The sequence below is a fragment of the Seriola dumerili genome, unplaced genomic scaffold, assembly GCF_002260705.1.
Source record: "Seriola dumerili isolate Sdu_G_001 unplaced genomic scaffold, Sdu_1.0 BDQW01000468.1, whole genome shotgun sequence".
Taxonomy (NCBI): Eukaryota; Metazoa; Chordata; class Actinopteri; order Carangiformes; family Carangidae; genus Seriola; species Seriola dumerili.
This window is the reverse complement of record NW_019174723.1, coordinates 2,200,719-2,219,424: the sequence shown is the minus strand read 5'-3', so window position 1 is coordinate 2,219,424 and position 18,706 is coordinate 2,200,719. Positions and strand designations below refer to the sequence as shown.

The following is an 18,706-nucleotide window of genomic DNA, read 5'->3' as shown; positions in this document are numbered from 1 at the left end:
GTCCTACTAAAAATGAATTTTCTCTATTTAACAATTCCTATGCCAGGAAAAGTTATGTCAGAATATTTATTCTGATCTCTTGCTCAGTTCCTTATTTCTATTTAATTATTATTTTAATGGTTCTCTATTCATATTTTTCTTTCATGTCGATTTTCTCAACATTTCAATCCTGTTTGCTTTGTTTTTGAAAGATAGTTAAATAAAAGAAGGCTTAGTGTTCAGATCTTTCCTTGACCTTATGACGTTTTCCATCGACGTTTTGACGGCAGCCCAGGACTCAAGTTGTAGCTCACAGTTTAACAGGAAGTGATAACCCGTGTCTTTGGAGAGAAAGGACAATCTAAAATGTGGACTGGTACTTGTTACCTGCTACAAGTTGTGGGTCTTGAAGGTCCCAGGGGGTCTCTTCTGATTGGCTGAGAGAGGAGATGTAAAACTACATTGAGATGGTTTTTGGTTCTTAAAACCACAAATATATCTTCTTATTGATATCAGAACTTCAAATAAACACAGGAAAAGTGTAAAATACAGGTCCTTTAAGGACATTAAGACTTATGATTCTCTGCTCTTTTTGTCTAAACTGGGAGGTCTTGCAACAAAAAAGACGCAAATGCAGATTTCAGCTCTATGCAATTTTTAACCAGCAAAGTTTATTTATATATAACAACAGTACAAAGTGAATCCTTGGCTTGCAAAATAGGTGTGCTTCATATTTACAATAGGTACACAATAATATATTATCATAACAAAACCAAAGCAAATAAAAAAAACAAGAGAACAACCTTTTTTAAATACTTTAAGTTTCTTACAATTTTCACAACACTTTTATAAAACAAGAACAGACAGCCATTATTATTATCATTATCATCATCATCATCATCGTCATCGTCATCATCATCATTGCCAGTAATTACTATTTTACAGAACTCCAGTGTCTACAAAGGGTTTGTTTACAATGTGTTTAAAATGGAAGGATACTCATTTTATACTTGGTGATATTTTGACTTGAGATTAATACATTGATCTGGATTTCAGTTCCTCTGTCTGATGCCATAACACAAACAAACAAAAAAAAATGCTGATTAAATGCTTTGTTTTATATAAGGAATGACAACATGTGCCAGTCAAAACCACAACACCATCTCTTCGGCAACACATTACACCGAGAGCAAAAAAGAGCGCACAAAGCATCTTCAATTTGCAATCAGCTTGAGCTGAAATGAGGTTGTGTTTATGAGCATCTATCCATATCACAACTGGCAGTCAAATGGGATTCTGCGCTGCAGAAAGAGTAAACAAACTTCCCTCTTCTCAGTTCAAACTGAATTAAAAAGGTTCCCAGAATTGAGTGCACAGCATGGAAACAAGCTATTATTCAACATAAAAAAAAAAATCTCTTTCACAAAAAAGAAAAAAAAAGGTGCATTCAGCTGTAATTTAAGACGTGTACAAATGGGCTCTCAGGAAGAATTGCAGTTCAACTAATGACGGCGCAGATCAATATGGAATACCAGGCTGAACTAAAGCATGAATTAAAACGCATGCAAAAATCTCACACAAGACAAAAGGAAACATCCTGATATAAATGATCTCTGAGAGAAAAATCAAAGCCTCTCTCAACTAATCTGCGTGCCTCTGATTGCGTTCGTCATTGTTCTGAATACAGGGGGCGGGGAGCTCATCTACGAGTTGGAAGGACTAAACATACATTTCATCCCTTGGAAAAAGGAAAAGGCATTTAGGTCCTATTAAAATGATAAAAAGCATTACTCCATACAAGCAATGTGAGGTATGAGGAGGATACAATTCTATTCGCTGAAATTGGGAAGACACCTTAATCAAAAGGAAGAAGCTTTTATGTTTTGTGCATGTACTGTGTATGTGCGCCATTGTGTACCTATAGATGTTCATTACGGGGTTTGGGAGCAAGAAGGTGCTTTTTCATATGAGGGAGCACATTACAGCTACTCTTACCCACCTCTGCCCCCACTGGCCAGACTCAGTAATAGCTTGTCAATCATCACCTCATCCTACATTTCTCCTTGCCTACTAGTTTGATGTTTTTTTTTTTTTTTTCTTTCCATCTCCTGATCACACTGTGCACACAACTGACTCAGATCAAAGAGCAGCTTCAAAGCCAGAGCAGGAAACTAGAGCTAAAGGGGTTCTCTCTCTTTCTACCTCTCCCTCTCTCCTCATTTCTCGACACTTCTCTTCAAACAGCTCAGGCAAACCGAGTGCTGAGCGAGGCAATGTCTGCCTGAGCCAGGCCTTACCCTCTTCACCTTTCCTTTTACTTTATCTCGCTAAGACAGTTCGCAGCAGAGTGCCTGGGCCAGGTATCACTGAAAAACCACTGGGCTCCGAAGCACTGAAAGGACTGTGCCCGAGTCGAGGACTAATAAGATCAGGAATGGTACGCAGGTGGGTATCTAAGGCCACAGAGAAAAGAAGCACCTTTCACCCACTCCTGGTGTTTATGAAGCTCTCAGCGCACACACAATTGCTGTATACTGTACAAACCTTTTTAATACTACCTATTTTCAAGTACTTGATGTAAACAACAAGCAAATATATATCTCGGAAGAAAATGAAATCACCTATCCAGAGGACGGAGTCTACAGTTAGTTGTCATACAGCTAGAAGGTTGGAAGGTTATATATCAGCCTTTTAGCTTGTGACTGTTTGGTTTAAGTCAAGAGACGCATTCACGTAACATGAAACATTTTCTCTCTTACGTCTGTGTTTTTTAAATTCTTCCTCATCCCGAGATCTCTTTTCTCCCGTTTATGTTTCGTACCTTTCATGACTTTTTAAACCCACCATTCCAGTTATACAAGCTTCTCGCAACTTCAACCGGCTCTACACTCCAATATGAGAGCTTTGCTCTCTCTGTAAAGCATAAACCGATTTTTGACACAATAGTGAAGAATCTGAAACGACAGGATCTTTTGGCACTTGGTCAAACTAGACCCACACAGCTAGGCTTCTTATTGTTTTGTGAAGACATGGAGTGGCGGTGGTGGTGGTGGTGGTGGTGGTGGTGGTGGTGGTCGGGTAAGATCTCCCATCAGCTAACATCTCAACTGGCCAACTAGAACTGGCTTGACTCATTGGCACTTGATAAAAATCAAAGATGGACCCTTAAACACTTTTGATGTGTGATAGCATGCATGCAAAGTACACATAAAGTTTGATCAAGTTCCCAAAGAGATACAAACAGTGGATATATAATGGAGAGTTTTAGCCTACAGACACCAACTGGTCTCGCCTGGTGTCTACTAACTGCTAGCTGTGACAGCCACGATGCAGACAACACACACTCTCCTCTAGAAGAGAAGTGATTTAGAGTAAATAATGTTTGGGGAGTAGCTGGACGGCGGGCCGGGGGGGCCAGGACGGACAAATGGAGTTGTTCACTTGAAGAGCTGCTGAAAATATCCAAGGAGCTCAGTTCAACTGAGCCCCTCTCTGTTTGCAAAACTCAAATAGACATACAATCAAACAAACAAACAAACAAATTAAAAAAAAAAAAACATTTTGTACATTCACATACACTGATTGGCAAGTATCGACCGGTACATACACAGATGACCTAACTGCTGAAGAAAAGCCTTGGACACCAAAGTGATGCTGATTTAAGGTCATCTCCTAAATACACTATAGACTTCATCTCTGTCATCCTCAGTTTAGGTGCAAGCATGCTGGCTGAACTGTGACCACCATGAGTGGAGTTCATTGGACTCTTTCGATGATGAGCACAGGCTCCATGATTTTCCTGTACACTTCTGATTGGATAAAGAGCAGACGTTCTGTCCGTTGTGGTGTGTGGAGCATCAGTCCCGAGGAGGCAAGGAGTGAGAGAAGACATGGACCATGGCCTGTTTGAATACCACACCACCCTGATGTAACGTCACCCTCTTAATGTCTTTATACAACAATACTTGTGGCATCCTGGGTGGATATTTCAACTGCAACTGATAATATTCAAATGTACAAGTACAAAAATAAAATCTGAGGAATCTGAACGCTAACTCAGCCGTCCGTCATGAGATCTGCTCCTGTGCTTCTTCTCGCCTTTTTTTTTTTTTTTTTTTTTTTGTCTCCATTTCACACTCAGACGTGAGTTTCTGGCTGAGTAGAGAATAAATCTGCTTCTCCATTTGCTCTCACAGTCTTTGCAGGAGTCTTCTTTAGTACAACGCAAACACACACTCATGCACACACACACATACACACACACACACACACACATCGTACAATTTCCTGTCGAACAGAGGAAATTTCCTTTGAGAAAAAGAAACAAACAAACAAAAAATAAATACAAGCCATGTTGTTGCCTTCTCTGCTGATGTTCCTTCCTTATGCCATTATCAGCTCCAGCTGCAGGGGCCTCTGTGTCAGTCTGTGGCCCCTCAGCTGGTGCCATCATGAAAGGAAAGAGGGGAGTATTACAAGTTAATGCAGTTGTGTGTCTGTCCGGCTGTGGTTACAGAGATCCCAAGGTCTGGTTCGTGGTTGTAGCCCCACGGTGAGAGGTAAGTAATGCAGGACCATTTTGGGAGGTCCAGTAGAGATTGTGGTCCTATTTCTCTATCTCTCTCTCTTCTCTCTTTTTCATTAGGGGTCACTCTCAGCTCTCGAGGGACATGGCAGAGATGAGCTGCTCCACCTTGTAGGCCAGCCTCTGCTTCCTTGCCTGTTCATCCTGCTCCAGAGCAGCTGTGATCTGTAGAGAATTAAAAAAAAAAATAGGTCAGATACCAGCCATAAAAGACACACGGTGTGATTACATCCCTGTTGTTTATTATACATTTCCAGAATTAGATCTGATAACATTTAATACAGAATAAGGGGTGTCTGCTTAGATTCAAAACCAGCAATTACGAGCATGTTTTTTTTTTTTTTTTTTTTTATGCAGCAGAGCGTATATTCTTAGGTTTCTATATGGACATCACATGAAAGAAAAAGAGAAGTGTTACATCACTGCCTTTGTCTTTGACAACGCTCAGAAATATTTGTGTATTAGCTTTTCCCGTTTTATCTCCTGAGCCCCATCTTGTAAATTTGGCATTTGTCAAGTTGGGTTCAAAAGGGATCCAGACAGGCTCTCCTCTTCGCTCTCTCATCTACTGTCTGCCCTGTCAGGATGAATCTATGTCAGAGTGACACCAACATACATGGCAAGGGCCTTTAATATGAAAGTAAAACAGTAAAAAAAAAATACTACAATACGTCTCCATCACCTTTGAAATGGGTCGCTGTATCCAAATGCTGCAGCCATTATTTCAACATACGGCTGTATGCGACTGTGTGTCTGTTTGCTAAGGAAGATCAATTTCACATCAGATGACACTAGACTGGGATGCAGTGTTTGACTCAATAATTGATGATTCAAACAAAATAATTTATTGGCCCCTCTTATGCAATGTGTAATTCAAAATATTCTGAGGTAAGAGATTAAATAATGAAGGAATACAGGAGTAAAAGTGTCACCCATGTTTTAGATTATAAAAATGATGTTTTTTTGGTCACCTATTCACACTCAGGGTCACCGAGGGGCTGTGTCAGCAGAGGTAGGAAAATACATCAGTCATAGATATTAATAAAATATCTGGTTTGTAAAAGCAGTTTGTCAACCTAACTCTCACTGCTGTAAAATAACACAGTGCTATATTTATTTCTGTGCTTTCAAGACATTTATACGGTGTATCTGATGGGAATGTCATTTTGGTGCCAAAGTCTTTCAACCAATCAGAACCAAAATATTCATTTTCAGGCGTTTGGTTTTGGCAGGCTGTAAGCCTGATCACCTTTTATGCTTTTTGTCTGGAAAACATGTCAGCAACATTCTTGTTCTCTCTTCTTTCTTTTTTTCGCACAGCATGGCGAACCTTTGTTTGCTGCCTGTCCTGTTGCAGAACATAGTATCTGCCTGCCCACCTACCATCTTCCACTCATCTGCTTAAGTGCTCTTAAAGGCTGGCAGCTACCGGCAGAGCGTTTCCTCCTCCTCCTCCTCATCGGGCCAGATAGCAATATATTATTAATCTGTGGCGCTGTATGCAGGTGCAGCTCCCACTGCCATCTCCCAAATCCATTTAAGTAGGCTGCAGCTCTGTCCTGGTTAGCCACACACACACAGCCCTTTGTGAAGCGGCTGAGTAAGAATGAACGGCCGTTAACTGTGCTAGATGAGTTTTTTTTTTTTTTACGCACCGCACACTGAGAGACGGCGGATATTGCAGGAGTGGCAGGAGTGATGGGGTACATGTGTAGAGTGCATGTGTGCAAAAATGAGCGTGCTTTGCATGTGTCTCCATGCATGTGTGCGCCCGACAGCTACAACTGCAGAGGCAGCAAAAGGGAGCGTGTGAGATTCATGGAGAGCAAAGGGGAAGCTGACTGGATAATGGGTAAAAAGAGAAGGACTGTACAGGAAGAAGGAGGGAGAGAGAGAGTAAGAGATAGAGAGAGAGAAAGAGAGAGAAAGAGATACCGTGGTCCAATGTAAAGGTCAGGCTAATGCTTCCCAGAGGAGGAGCTGACATTAGAAGCAGAATGTCTCCATGAATGCGCTCTCCTTCTCTTTCTTCCCTATCCTCCTCCCTCCGTTTTAATGTTTCCTGTGATCTGACAGTGTGTGTGTGTGTGTGTGTGTGTGTGTGTTGCCTATGATTCTGCTCATGAGAGCCCTATATAACAGATAGCCCACTCCGACTCAGCACAGGAGAAAGGACAGAGCGCCATGCTGAGAGCTTGTAGACATTCACTTTCTACTCCACAGATCAGACACACCGCCTTGTTAAGCTCAGGTCTCACTAGACCTCTGGGCTTTGGGGAAGTCTACTGAAGACTCTGAGCTGACCTCACTAACCTTTGCCAGTTATGAATAGTCTGGGAACACCAAGGGCAAGATACAGATATATATACGTACATTAAAGTGTGGGGGTAAATTTGCGACACGCCTTTCGTTCAATTTGCGCTCGCAATCTGCCTGTAATTAGCGGCTGATTTACTAAGGCAGCAGCTCGTTACGCAATCAGCGCCCGGGATTTGGCCTCCAGGTAAAATCTTCAAGTGAAGCAGCTAAGTATGTAGTTCAGAGGAAGAATTTGTCTGAGATCACCAAGCATTAGAAGAAATTATGGTGCACAGAAAATGTCCAAAACATTTAATAAGGGGCACAAGACGTAATTCAACTGCACACAAACCTATTTGATCTGTAGGAATTTATATTGTTAATGGGTTGAGAGTTGTTACATAGTAAAGGCAGAGAGAAAGAGAGACAGAGAGCAAGAGAGAGAGAGAGAGAGAGAGAGAGAGAGAGAGACCGTGGGTGAGAATAGAGAAAGAGAGGTAACAGAGCAGAATGGAGCACCAGCAGCTACAGGCTGGAGACGGTGTTTATATGGAGAATGTTCCAGAGGTAAATGTCTTATAAAATTTAATTATCAAAAACAACAATTTCCCATCCTGTCTGTACAAAATATGTTGTAAAGTAATCATATAAATTGTTCAATATTAGTCAGATGTTATCAATTCTACTCCAGACGTCACTAAAAGGCGGATCGTGGTCCAGATCCGGACCTGGACCCAGACGCCGTCCTGTCCGGACCTGGACATACAGCCTGTAAATTACTGAGAATTATTCAGTTTTGAGGGAGCATTTGTTTTTGAACCCGTGCAGCTTTTCTACCCTTTTACAGCACTGGTCATGTGATGCTACGCAGCCAATCATTGAAACTGGAGTCAGTCTGTGAGATAGACACAAACGGTGAGAGACGATGTTGGAGAAATAAGGGGGGAAATGGAATTGAGGGGGTGTGAGCTAGACTTTAGGCCAGCTACACTTTTATTTATTGCATTTTGTAAAATGAAGGACTTTATTGTAATTTTTCAAATTTTTCTAAATTCCTGTTATTTTGTCAGTTTTATTATGTATTATGATTATTACCCCACAAAGACACGCCCACACCTCCCCACCTGACCAATGTGTGTGTGTGTGTGTGTGTGTGTGTGTGTGTGTGTGTGTGTGTGTGAGCAAATACATTCAAATGTCACTAACCTCCTCACTGTACTTGCTGACATAAGAGTAGATTTCATTGAGAGCGCTGAGCATGTTGAACTCTGTGGAGTGGAGTCTGGCCTGTTCTGCCAAATAGGCATTCATGTCCTGGTCGCTAATGGCCGGCAGCCGGTTGATGTCGGCGTAGTACCTGGGGACAAGAGACAAGGGGCAACACTTGGCATCACTGATAGAGACTCACTGAGTTGGTGTAATCGCTCAACTGAGACCTACGTTTTTTTTTTTTTTTTTTTGTCAAATTTTTAAGCCGTTATATCACTTTCACTAACAGTACACGCCTGCTAACAGTCACTCAGAAAAGGCTTTTTACAGAATCTGGTTGAGAGGTGAAGGCAAGAAGAAAGAGAATTATGAATCAATTTTCTCAAAGATCACAGTTTTTATTTTAAGAGGATACAAAAAAAAAAAAAAAAAGATGTGAGAGAGGGGATCAGAATGGTGTGTAAAGTGACTGCGGCGGCTCCTACCTCTCTACCCAGCTCTTGTAATTGGGGATATCTTTAGCGTAGAGCAGCTTATTGGATGGGGAGTCTTTGCCAAGACGGTGCTCTGAAGTGGAGCAGGAATCCATAAAGGTCTGAGCTACTACAGACAGACAAGCGTCCGTGATGCTGCTCTTATGGATGTCAAACACGAACTGCGGGTTCTTGATCACGTTCACCCAGAAACGCAACGGAAGGCTGGAGGATAGAGATGAACGGATGGAGACAAAGACAATAAGTAAGAGAGAGAATACCGTCATGTGACATTAGAATAGTTATATCATGACATACTGCGACTTTAAAAAGTAGGTCCTTACCAGTTGCTTTTCCATGTGTGACGTACGTCTGTGTCATGAATGCCATGTTTGTCTGCCTGCTCATCCAGGAAGTCAAACATATATTTGATGGCCAGCGGAAGAGTGCTCCCCCTGTGAACTGTGCTGAACAACGTCTCAAATAGATCGTCCACAAATTTTTGTAGAGTACCCTAGGAGAAGGAGGAGAGCAAACTGAGATTATGGCAATTCATGGGCAACAAGAGACGACACATGCCAGCTCCCAAAAAACACAGCCTGACCGCAGTGAAGTTGCAGGAAATTCACCCCTCCCACTGCAGGTAGTTTGCACTGTGGATTATTGATCATAACAAGGATGATACAGCTCTCTCTCCTGTATGTCCCACGATCACGACTAAAACTAAAAATGTGACAGAGCCTTTGAAGATGCCGCTCCAAAATTATGGAAGCAGTTGTCATTAAGATATCAGATGTGCCCCCTCCATCTCTATTTTTAAATCTCGGGCTAAAGAGACATTTTTATTCACTGGCCTTTTTGGCTCATTAGCCTTTTAGTCTGTTGTCATGTTCATAATTGTGTATTTTCTCCTTGTTGTTTTCTTGTTTTTGTTAGTATTTTTATATATTACTGTATACAATATATTTACTATGCTTTCCTTGTGTTGTGCTTATTTTATATATATATTTGTTTTACTTGCTTTTATGTATTTTGATGTCCTTCGTGGAGCGCTTTGGTCAGCTCAAGCTGTGTTTAAATGTTCTCCGTAAGTGTACGATAACTGAGCATGTGCTAATAATAGACATAAAGATGTGTTGACACATAGAAAATGTATGGGAGGATATTCATGTACCTTGGTAGCTAGTAGCCTGGTCAGATAAATCTCAGAGACCATCTTGCTACCGCGGTCTCCTTCCTTCTGGTCTCCGTGTTCGTGGTTCTTCACCAGGTGCCACACCTTCACGCCGCTTTCTAGATCAGGGGTGATCATGGGAGCACGTGAACGCAGGCTGTCGGGGCTGCCCGTGTAGCGGAATGAAGAGTCTGAGACAGAGAGAGAGAGCGAGAGAGAGAGAGAGAGAGAGAGGAAGAGGGAGAGATACAGAGTTACTGCTAAGCCTAAATGACCATGATTACAAATGCTTCCCTTTGGTGCAGCATCATGTAAATTAAGCATACACCTAAAACAGCACACTCACACTAGCAAAATGTACACACACACACACACACACACACACACACATACGCACACACACACACACGCAGTCCATCTTTCATTTACATCTCTCCTTTGTAACTCATTACGAAGCTGAATCCTCAGTGCACCTCCTGCTCTAAGCCAAGCTGTGAAGGAAATTGCAGTGGTGGATAATTTCATAGAACAGCAAAGTAATGAAAGTGAGGGGAAGTTGTTGTGGTCCGTGGCATTGCATTGATTATTGGTAGCCCTCTTGAAGCTGGAATCCTGGATGACAAACAAGACGAGTGAAAGCAGGACCTCCCCGCGTGTTTTCCTACATTAAAGAGTGTGCAGGACAAAGAAAGGGATTTACAAAATACTATTTATTCTCTGCTTTATACCTGTCCTGAATTACTTGATAATCGTTTGCCTCTTTTCTCTTCTATACACTCTTTCATTCTCTGCTCCTATTTCCCTTCTTATATAATCTCTACTTCACTGGCTGAGACATGGTCGTGTCTGGCTCCTCTTAAAAGCATTCATAATTGGCTCTTCCCTGCCACAGTGTGCCAACGCCTTGTTGAAAACGTCCCTGTCACACTCTAATCAATGCATCAAAAGATCCCTAATTTGTTAAGCACTGAAGCCACCTTCCTTCATCCATACATCCTCCTAGCGCTTGTGTTCCTGCCTCCTTGCTCTTCATTCAGTCGGAATGATGCCGGTTTCAGTTTCCCTAATTAGCCGGCATCCACTCCTGGCAGCTGGCTCTCTGGAGATTCAAGATCTGAGGATCTCACTGAGGAGCTTTCTCACCTGGCTTCAAAGGCCGAGCTCAACAACAAAGCTTTTTGCTGCCGTTACAGCCACTTACACCTTTCAAATAAGACCAACTCACGCCTCTGGAGTGGCCACAAGGGACCAGGGCCTGAGTAAGGGGGTTTGAATATATGTGACTGTGTGCAGGGTGGATTGAGGTTCCAAATCCCCATCATAATCCAGTCGCTGGTTTTTACTGCACTGCTATTTCCTCACCCCCCCCCCCCCCAGCTTTTCGGCCTTTTTTGCAGCTCCCCCTAACACTAGGGCCCCGGCAGCCCTTTCCCTCTTTCGCTGCAGTCCCCAGCTCCTGGACACAGCCAGGCAGCAGGGGAGTGTGTTCAGGCTGATTTTAAGGCTAGAGGGGGGTGCTGGCGGTGTAAATTGAGTCAAGATGCTAAGTGTTGAACGTTAAATTGGTATGAATCCATCAGCAGGTGTCGAGGTGCAGCTGTGCCTGCTGTGCCAACCCATGATTGATGAGGGACGGGCCCATGCCAGCAGAGCTTCTGCTTTCTATGCCACGCACATCCGACTTCAGCGCCTGAGCAGCCGCAAAAAAAATAAAAAAAATAAAAAAATAAAACCAAAAACAAAAAAGTAAGAGGAAAGTGCAACCACTTAGCAGCTCACTGCAATTTCATAACAGATTCAAATGTCCCTCGTGATTCCATCCAACCACCATCTAGGCCCAAAACGGCAAAGTAAGACAGGAAATTAAAATAACATAATAAGGTGCAGAGGGATTCTTCCACTTTGGTAGTTACATCTGTCACCTTCCTGTCTCTCCCCAAAACCATTACACTATTTTGTTTCAAAGAGAGTGAAACTGAGGGTCTGCCGCTGTCTAAAGCAGTGGTTCCCAACCCGTGGGCCGCAAAGGTATTGCAAGTGGGCCGACAAACCATTTGCACAACAGTACAATTTTGGTTAAAAGATGGAATTATATAAAAAAAATAAAAAAAATAAATAATGTTTTCAAATCTTTTGATCTTCCAAAACAAAAATGTTGAAAATGTTTTTCTTGTGTTAAGACCTATCATTGTGCTAAGCCTCCCTCTACTTTTAGTTCAGTCCTCAATGTTCAGTCATTATCATTAGAATAAAAAGTGCTCTGAGAAGGCATTATTTTCCCTCCATATTGTTACGGGATGTGCGCCGCCAACATTTTTGAGATTTTCAAGTTGGCAATGAGTTGGAAAAGGTTTGGAACCACAAAAGTTTATCAAGGATAACCCTCATCAGTTCTGTCCTGAATGTCGTTCCACATTATTTGACAGCACATACATTCACTGAATATCTTCAGGTGTCTACTGTTTCCAACATTTGTAAATAAGACTCGTAACTGCTTGGAACGAAAAGAATGCTGTTTTCTGTTTTCTCTCTAAAGGCAGTGTTCACTTTCTATACCCGATTCTGATAATTGGCCACGCTCACTTATCTTATTCTGTTTGTGTGAAGTATCATTCACAGAGAATAATTAGCAATCACAAGTTGCCTGATGCTGACTGTGTGTGTGTGTGTGTGTGCGTGTGTGTGGCATGGGACTAAATTTGGCATCCAGCACAGCACAAAACTACAAGCACAAATATCTGAAGTACGCGTGTATTTGCATGCATGTGTGTCTTGCACCGGTATTGCATGTGCTGCATGAATGCATCTTCATTATTATTATATTACGTTTGTTTGTTTTTTTTAATGTCTCACTCGCCCTTCTTCTTCATTTTCCTTTCTCTATTTTTGTACCATACAATAGAGCTTGGACCTGAAGTGTAGCAAACTGCAGCACATACAGTTGGAGAGAGAGAGAAAGGCTGCAAACCCACCCACCGACCCCCCTACCTCTGCAGCAAAAAGCAGAGCACCGCCAAACAGAGCTGACCCTTTCTTTCGAGGGTGCACATTTGGCTTTGTTCAAAATTAAAACAACAACAAAAAAAAAAAGCAAAAAAACAAAACTAAAAAAAAATTGTTTGTGCAGCAACAAGAGCAACAAGACTACATTTGCATGGAATTAACTGTTGATTAACTGTTGAACAAGCTCGCAAGTCCATCCATAATTGCCTAATATATGTGCCGTGTGGCATTTGGCAATCAGTGTAATCAATGTCAAAGCCACGAAAAAGAGTATGAAAAAAAACTAAAAAACAAAAAACAAAAACCAAAACAATCAGGGCTACCGACTCACCATATCTGCTGATGGAGGTGCGTGATATGCTGGCTGAGGAAGGGATGTTGTACGATGAGGTCTGTTTCGGCACCAAAGCCACAACGCAGCGGTCCGACACCTGTGTGAAGAGATGCACGGAAATGTGAGTGAATCTACTGGTGTCACATTGTTTTTGATGATTTCCATATTATAATTAGAACAGAGTGTGTTTACTCTAAAACCTTTTTTTTTTTTTTTTTTTTTCCCTGAAAAATGTTTGTGTTATAGTTAAGGGTAGACTTCAGGAGGGAATGTCAAGCCCTTAGCGAATAATCCCATGAACAAAACATATCCCACAACCCATCCCTTCCTGTCATATCTGCACTCCCTGCTGTTCTCTACCACAGCCCCTTGGCTTTCTTTTTTCTTTTTTTTTTTCTTCAGCAGAGAGCAGAGTGCTGTGGCTGCATGATGGCTGTACTCAACATGACTGTTATTGTCATCCCCTTCACAAACATTAGAGACATGATGTAAGCTTTGGAGCTAGGATGAGATGCTAAGAGAGAGAGAGCGAGGGAGGGAGAGAGAGGAGAAGGGAAAGGGGAGACTGTCAGAAGGAGAGACTAGAATGCTGAATGTCTCATCTCGTGTACACTTCACACCCTTAAAGAAAATGGGGTACGTAGGTATAATAATAGCATTAGAGCAGCACGGAGTCAAAGTCAAACAGAAAGACGAAGAGAGGAGGCTGTGTAAAAGATGGTGTGTCACGAATAAGAGGCACACACTGAGGTTCATCCTGTGCGGTTTATATTTGCAAAGGGTTCCCGGCCTTATGATATGCTCCAGTCACTTCAGATGAGCTCAGAAAAATTGATGCAACCTAAATTAGAAAGGGTGCCCTAAAATCTATTTAATAAGAGGCTTGTTAACCGAGATTAATTAAGTAATCGCGAAGTAGCTATTAAATCAATTTTTAGCATTGTCAGTATACCAAAACATCACGTTTTAGAAAAAAAGAAGAAAAAAAAGGAAAAAACACAAAACACAGCAAACAAAAACTTGAGGTTCTTTTGTGAAAGCCAAAACAACAAACAGCTTGTTGGCTGGCATTTACAGCCCACCCCGAGGAGGGATTTCTGCTTCAGACTCAGCGAAGAGAAACTGACGAGCCTCCATTGGAGAAATAAACAAAAGGCAAATGCCAGGCTCCAAAAGAAATACCTCAAAGAATCTATAGCAAAAGAGAAAATTCTTCTTTTCATTTGCTTTAGCAGGAGCCCCCCACCCCAACACACCCACCCCCTGCTGATAATAAGCTGCTGGATGTTGGGATGGGCATTCAGAGAATTCCTCATTTCTCTTGAGAGTCAATCGCCTCTCATCCTCCCTCAGTCGTGTCCTCACCCCTTTCTCCCACTTTTCCCAAACTAATCTTGCCTGTGTTATTAGTTTGAGTTGCCATCTGGCCTCTACTGGCCACACTGGAGAGACACTTGAAACTGGGGATGAAATCTGGAGGAATCCTCTTAAAGATGCAGCTCTGGCTCCCAGACCTCTTGAAGAGAAATGAAAAATAATCTCCCTAACCCCTACCCCCAGCCACAACTAAGGTCTTTGACCCTTCTCTCTCCTTCTCATTTTTCTCTGCTTTCCTAAACCTAATTTCTAGGGCCTCTCCATCCCATAGCCTGCTCTTGGCTGGCGATGCATGGATCAACTCTCATATACCAATGATGTGGACTTGCGTGAAAGTTTTCCACCGCTATTCCTGTGATACATTTTCCCTGGGGAGCATGAAATAGCTTCTCTGCCTCTCCCCCCTTTCTCTTTACGCATCCCTCCATCTCTCCCTCTCTTTCTCTCTGCTTTTTATGGCTGACAGAGAGGCTACAGCAGAGATGGGTCCTTGTGATAGAGTAAATGATTGAAGGCGTGCAGATTCGCCCTTCAGGGATAATCCAGTGTGGGGCTGATAGTGGGCAGGTGTGATAAGGGCTGTGGGCCCCGCCTGTGATAAGACCTTCCATTAGAGCCGACCAGACGGCAGAGAGTGGTCAGCCTCTATCTTTCTTTTCTCAGCCCTGTCCACACAAACCCCACAGCCTTGGTCCTAGCCTGATTCCCCTTAGTGTCCCATCTCTTCTGGACTCATGCCCTCAGATCACGATGCTTATCACACCTGTCGACCGTGCCCAGCAGCTTGGAAACACACAACCTGTGCATATGAGCAGCTGTCGTCAGGAGTGACGAAATGTGTAATGGGCCATGACATGTGAATACTACTCTGTTTGGTGTCACACAGTAAGCTGTGTCCCTAATTCAGGGGTAATCACATCCTTTGGCGGACGCGGTCAATGAAGGTGTAGACCGCGAAGGCCAAACTGAAATGTGACGGCCTGGTCTACGGAGGATATAGGCCCGCCCGTTGCGTCCAAAGCGAAAAAAGGTAACGTTTTAAGGCCCATGGTTTTAACTGTTGTAAGGTTAGCTGTTCTACTGAGCTGAAACCCAATACTTGTATTGAGAAAGTTACATCCCTGAGCTTCCCGGCAGGGTTGTTTGCTTTCATTACCAGCGCACAATGAATGTTGTGATAAGTTGTGCCACACGAAAAGAAGGCTGCGTTTGAAGGAGCCTTCAAAAATGAGACAGCCTAGTCGCGCAGCTGTGACGCAATTGGTATTCGAATGCAGCCTCCGAAGGATGAAGCCCCTGAACTAGGACACATCTTTTGAAGATATGGTTGGGTTTTAATCAATGAGATGTGTCATTGAAGAGTGAGTTCCTACAAATACTACAGCTGTGCTATTGGAAATACGACTCAGCGGCAGCAGCAGTGCAGGATTAATCAAACACGTCTCTCCTCTTCAATGGAAAACAGTATTTGTTAAAGATATTTACTCAGGGAATATTTTTTTCTCCTAAAAAAAAAAAATAGCTTTCATATTTCCATCTGTCTGGGATGTGTATTTAGGTTTTACAATGTGGACCAGCGAGCCCAGACAGCAGCAGCATTAGATTAATGAACAGATACCAATGTAGTAGTATCCGTTGTGTCTGGGGCTGTTGAAAATAGCCCAAAAATGCCCCAAGTGATGTCTGCAAGGTGGGTAACAGGATCTAGCTGGCAGGCTCTCCTGGTTTGGTCATCAGTGTCTGCTCTCCCTGTTCTTTCACCGCAGAGAAGAGGACAGACAGAGGTCACCGGGCAGCAGAGTGGATGGAAGTTTCCAAACTGACTTTTAACTTTTCATTTTGGCGCAGTCTCAGCCAAAGTGAAAGAGGAAGAGCGGTCTGTCCTTTACTGTCACTTATCCGCACATTAGGAATAATATTGCAGACAAAACACACACACTGCCCATGTGCCCCCCCCCCACAATGGGATGTGGCAAATAAATATTAATATGCTGGAAAAGCCACAGTCCACCTGTAATAAATCAACGCTTTGTCAAACATCATCAATGCAATTACTCATGCCATGCTCCAGTGAATACACTGTGGGTCTGTTTGCAATTTGAATCATCATAAATAACCTAAGCAGGCTGACAACATCAGTTCATGATAATGTCCTGGTCATGATAATTGTTAATGCTGAAATCTTCCCCAAAGGTGCCCTGAGTCTGTGAGATGTCTGATCCTGCTCCATCCCTGCTTACTGGCCGAACACTATCCAGCAGCAGCAAAGTTAACACTAACATGTCTCAAGATGACAGAGACACGGGGGGTAGAGAAGAAAGAAGCTGCGGTGACTGGGAGGAAGATTAATCAGTAAAAGAAAGATCCAAATCAGCAATCAGCCGAATAACTCTCCAGTCTCATAAATCTTTTATCCGAACTCCTGTGTTTGTCTGTGTATAAGCATGTGCAGTGTGGGTCTCTCTGTGTGTGTGTGTGTGTGTGTGTGTGTGTGTGTGTGTGTGCGCACATGCGTAGAGTGTGCTGCTGTCTTCTAACTTTATCTGTGCAAGAAAGACTGTTAAAAAAATATATATACTAAAATAGAGAGAGCGAGAGTGGGGTGGGAGGATGGGAGTTTAGTCCCCTGACTGTGAATGCAAAAGGTGTTGAATAAAGATATTGAACTCATTTTGAAATGTGTGTATTTATGTTTTTAATTTTAAAGTAGCAGGGAGTTGGGGGAAGGTATGTATTTCCATATCCAGGTTATGTAAACCGTTATTTCTCATGCGGCAGGGTAAATAGCCAATGGGATTTCTTGGGATGCGGAATTTTAATGCCTCTGTCTCTATTACCGGAGAATTAGCAAAGACTCAAGGTAATGCTAAGTCTCATTCTGCATATTTCGGACCCCTCTTTCAATATTTTCCACTTTACAACTTCACTTTTTTTTTCATCAAGCTTCTCTCTCACTCTGGGGCCTAATGAGCTGTGCTCCCTTGTTGTGATAGTCAGCCAGATGTGCTGCCGGAGCTGCCAATGCAGTGGCACGGTATGCAACGCTAACACACACAGAGCTCCCTCTCACAGGGGCCATTGCCAGCTCATCAAAAACAGTAATGATGCTCAAGTGCTCAAATGTTGTCAACTGCCCTATTCCTTCACGCTTCTTCTCCTTCTCCGTCTCTTTCTTTTCCTCTCTCTTCCCCACAATGCCCTGCAGCCCGCCAGCGTCTCCTCTGAAGTCACACACACTGTCGGGCCTTGCGTTCTGCGCAGGGTCCCTCAGATCCGTGATCAATAGCAGTCCTCAGATCTGCGATTGAGTGAGTGAATAAGTGAAGCGGCCACACGTGTGTGCCTGTGTGCCCTGTAGCGTCTCCCTTGGCTAACGATGGCAGACAGACTGCGACGCAACGAATTGCAAAAAAAAAAAAAAAAAAAAAAACAACACAGGAGCCCATTATGGTGTGGAAGCAAACACGCTGCACTGCTTCATCAAGGATTAAAGCTCTGCAGAGACCAGAGAAGAAGAGGTGCTCAGAGCAAGGCAGGAAGAAAGGGACAAGGGGAGGAAATGAAGCCAAGAGAGAAGGAAAAAAAAAAGATGAGAAAAAAGTAAACAAGGCAAAAATGTGAAGAGAAAGTGGGGACAATGAAGGTGAGGACAGGAAGGAGGGTTACCAGAGAGCAAAGACAAAGGGGAAAGAAGCTGCGTGGTGCCAAGTCCTGTGTGAAGGACACTATGGCAAGTCCCTTCTTCTAATGACTCCTACATCTGTTAAATTATTCTGCTTGCTCTACTGGGGCAGGAGTTCAGGCTGACCCCCCAATGTGAGGGCTTGAGCCTTGCCAGGCCTCATCCTCATCCTCCTCGTTTTTCTGCATATAGATGGAGCCGCGTGTCCGACCCGGCTCTTACACCAGGTAGCCCAGGTTGAGCCTCATGCAGTCTTTAAGCAGATGGCTGACTAATGAGAGATGGCTGAGCATGAGCAGCAAAAGATACATGACCTGTTGAGATCACTGCCTTCTCTTTCTTTTTCTTTTCCTATTAATCCTCTGTATTACTTATCTCTGGCTACCTCTAGCTCCCTCTTGGCTCTTGGTTTCCATTTTTTTTTGTCTTAATTTACAATTTCAACAGCCATAAAGTCTCCTGAAAAATGCAGAACTCCTCTTGTTCTCAGTTTTCCTCCACTTTAGCTCTCCACATTTCTCTCTGTTTAACAGGGGGCAACAGGTGAGCCCTTGGGCCCTCAAATTGTGAGGTGTGAATCGAGGTTTTACAT

The 18,706-nt window shown here is 43.0% G+C and overlaps 1 protein-coding gene across 1 annotated transcript in view; it reads right to left on the bottom strand.

The window, feature by feature from the left end:
* Positions 1–4,550: 4,550 nt before the first annotated feature.
* Positions 4,551–18,706, bottom strand: part of LOC111234907 (plexin-A2-like) — a 158,367-nt gene continuing 144,211 nt past the window's right edge. The window contains exons 26-31 of the mRNA XM_022763109.1: positions 13,053–13,152; positions 9,719–9,909; positions 8,889–9,058; positions 8,557–8,769; positions 8,069–8,219; positions 4,551–4,729 (exon numbers count right to left, since the gene is read on the bottom strand). Coding sequence (XP_022618830.1) covers positions 4,634–4,729; positions 8,069–8,219; positions 8,557–8,769; positions 8,889–9,058; positions 9,719–9,909; positions 13,053–13,152 — 921 coding nt within the window. The 3' untranslated portion in view covers positions 4,551–4,633. The remainder of the gene's footprint in view (positions 4,730–8,068; positions 8,220–8,556; positions 8,770–8,888; positions 9,059–9,718; positions 9,910–13,052; positions 13,153–18,706) is intronic.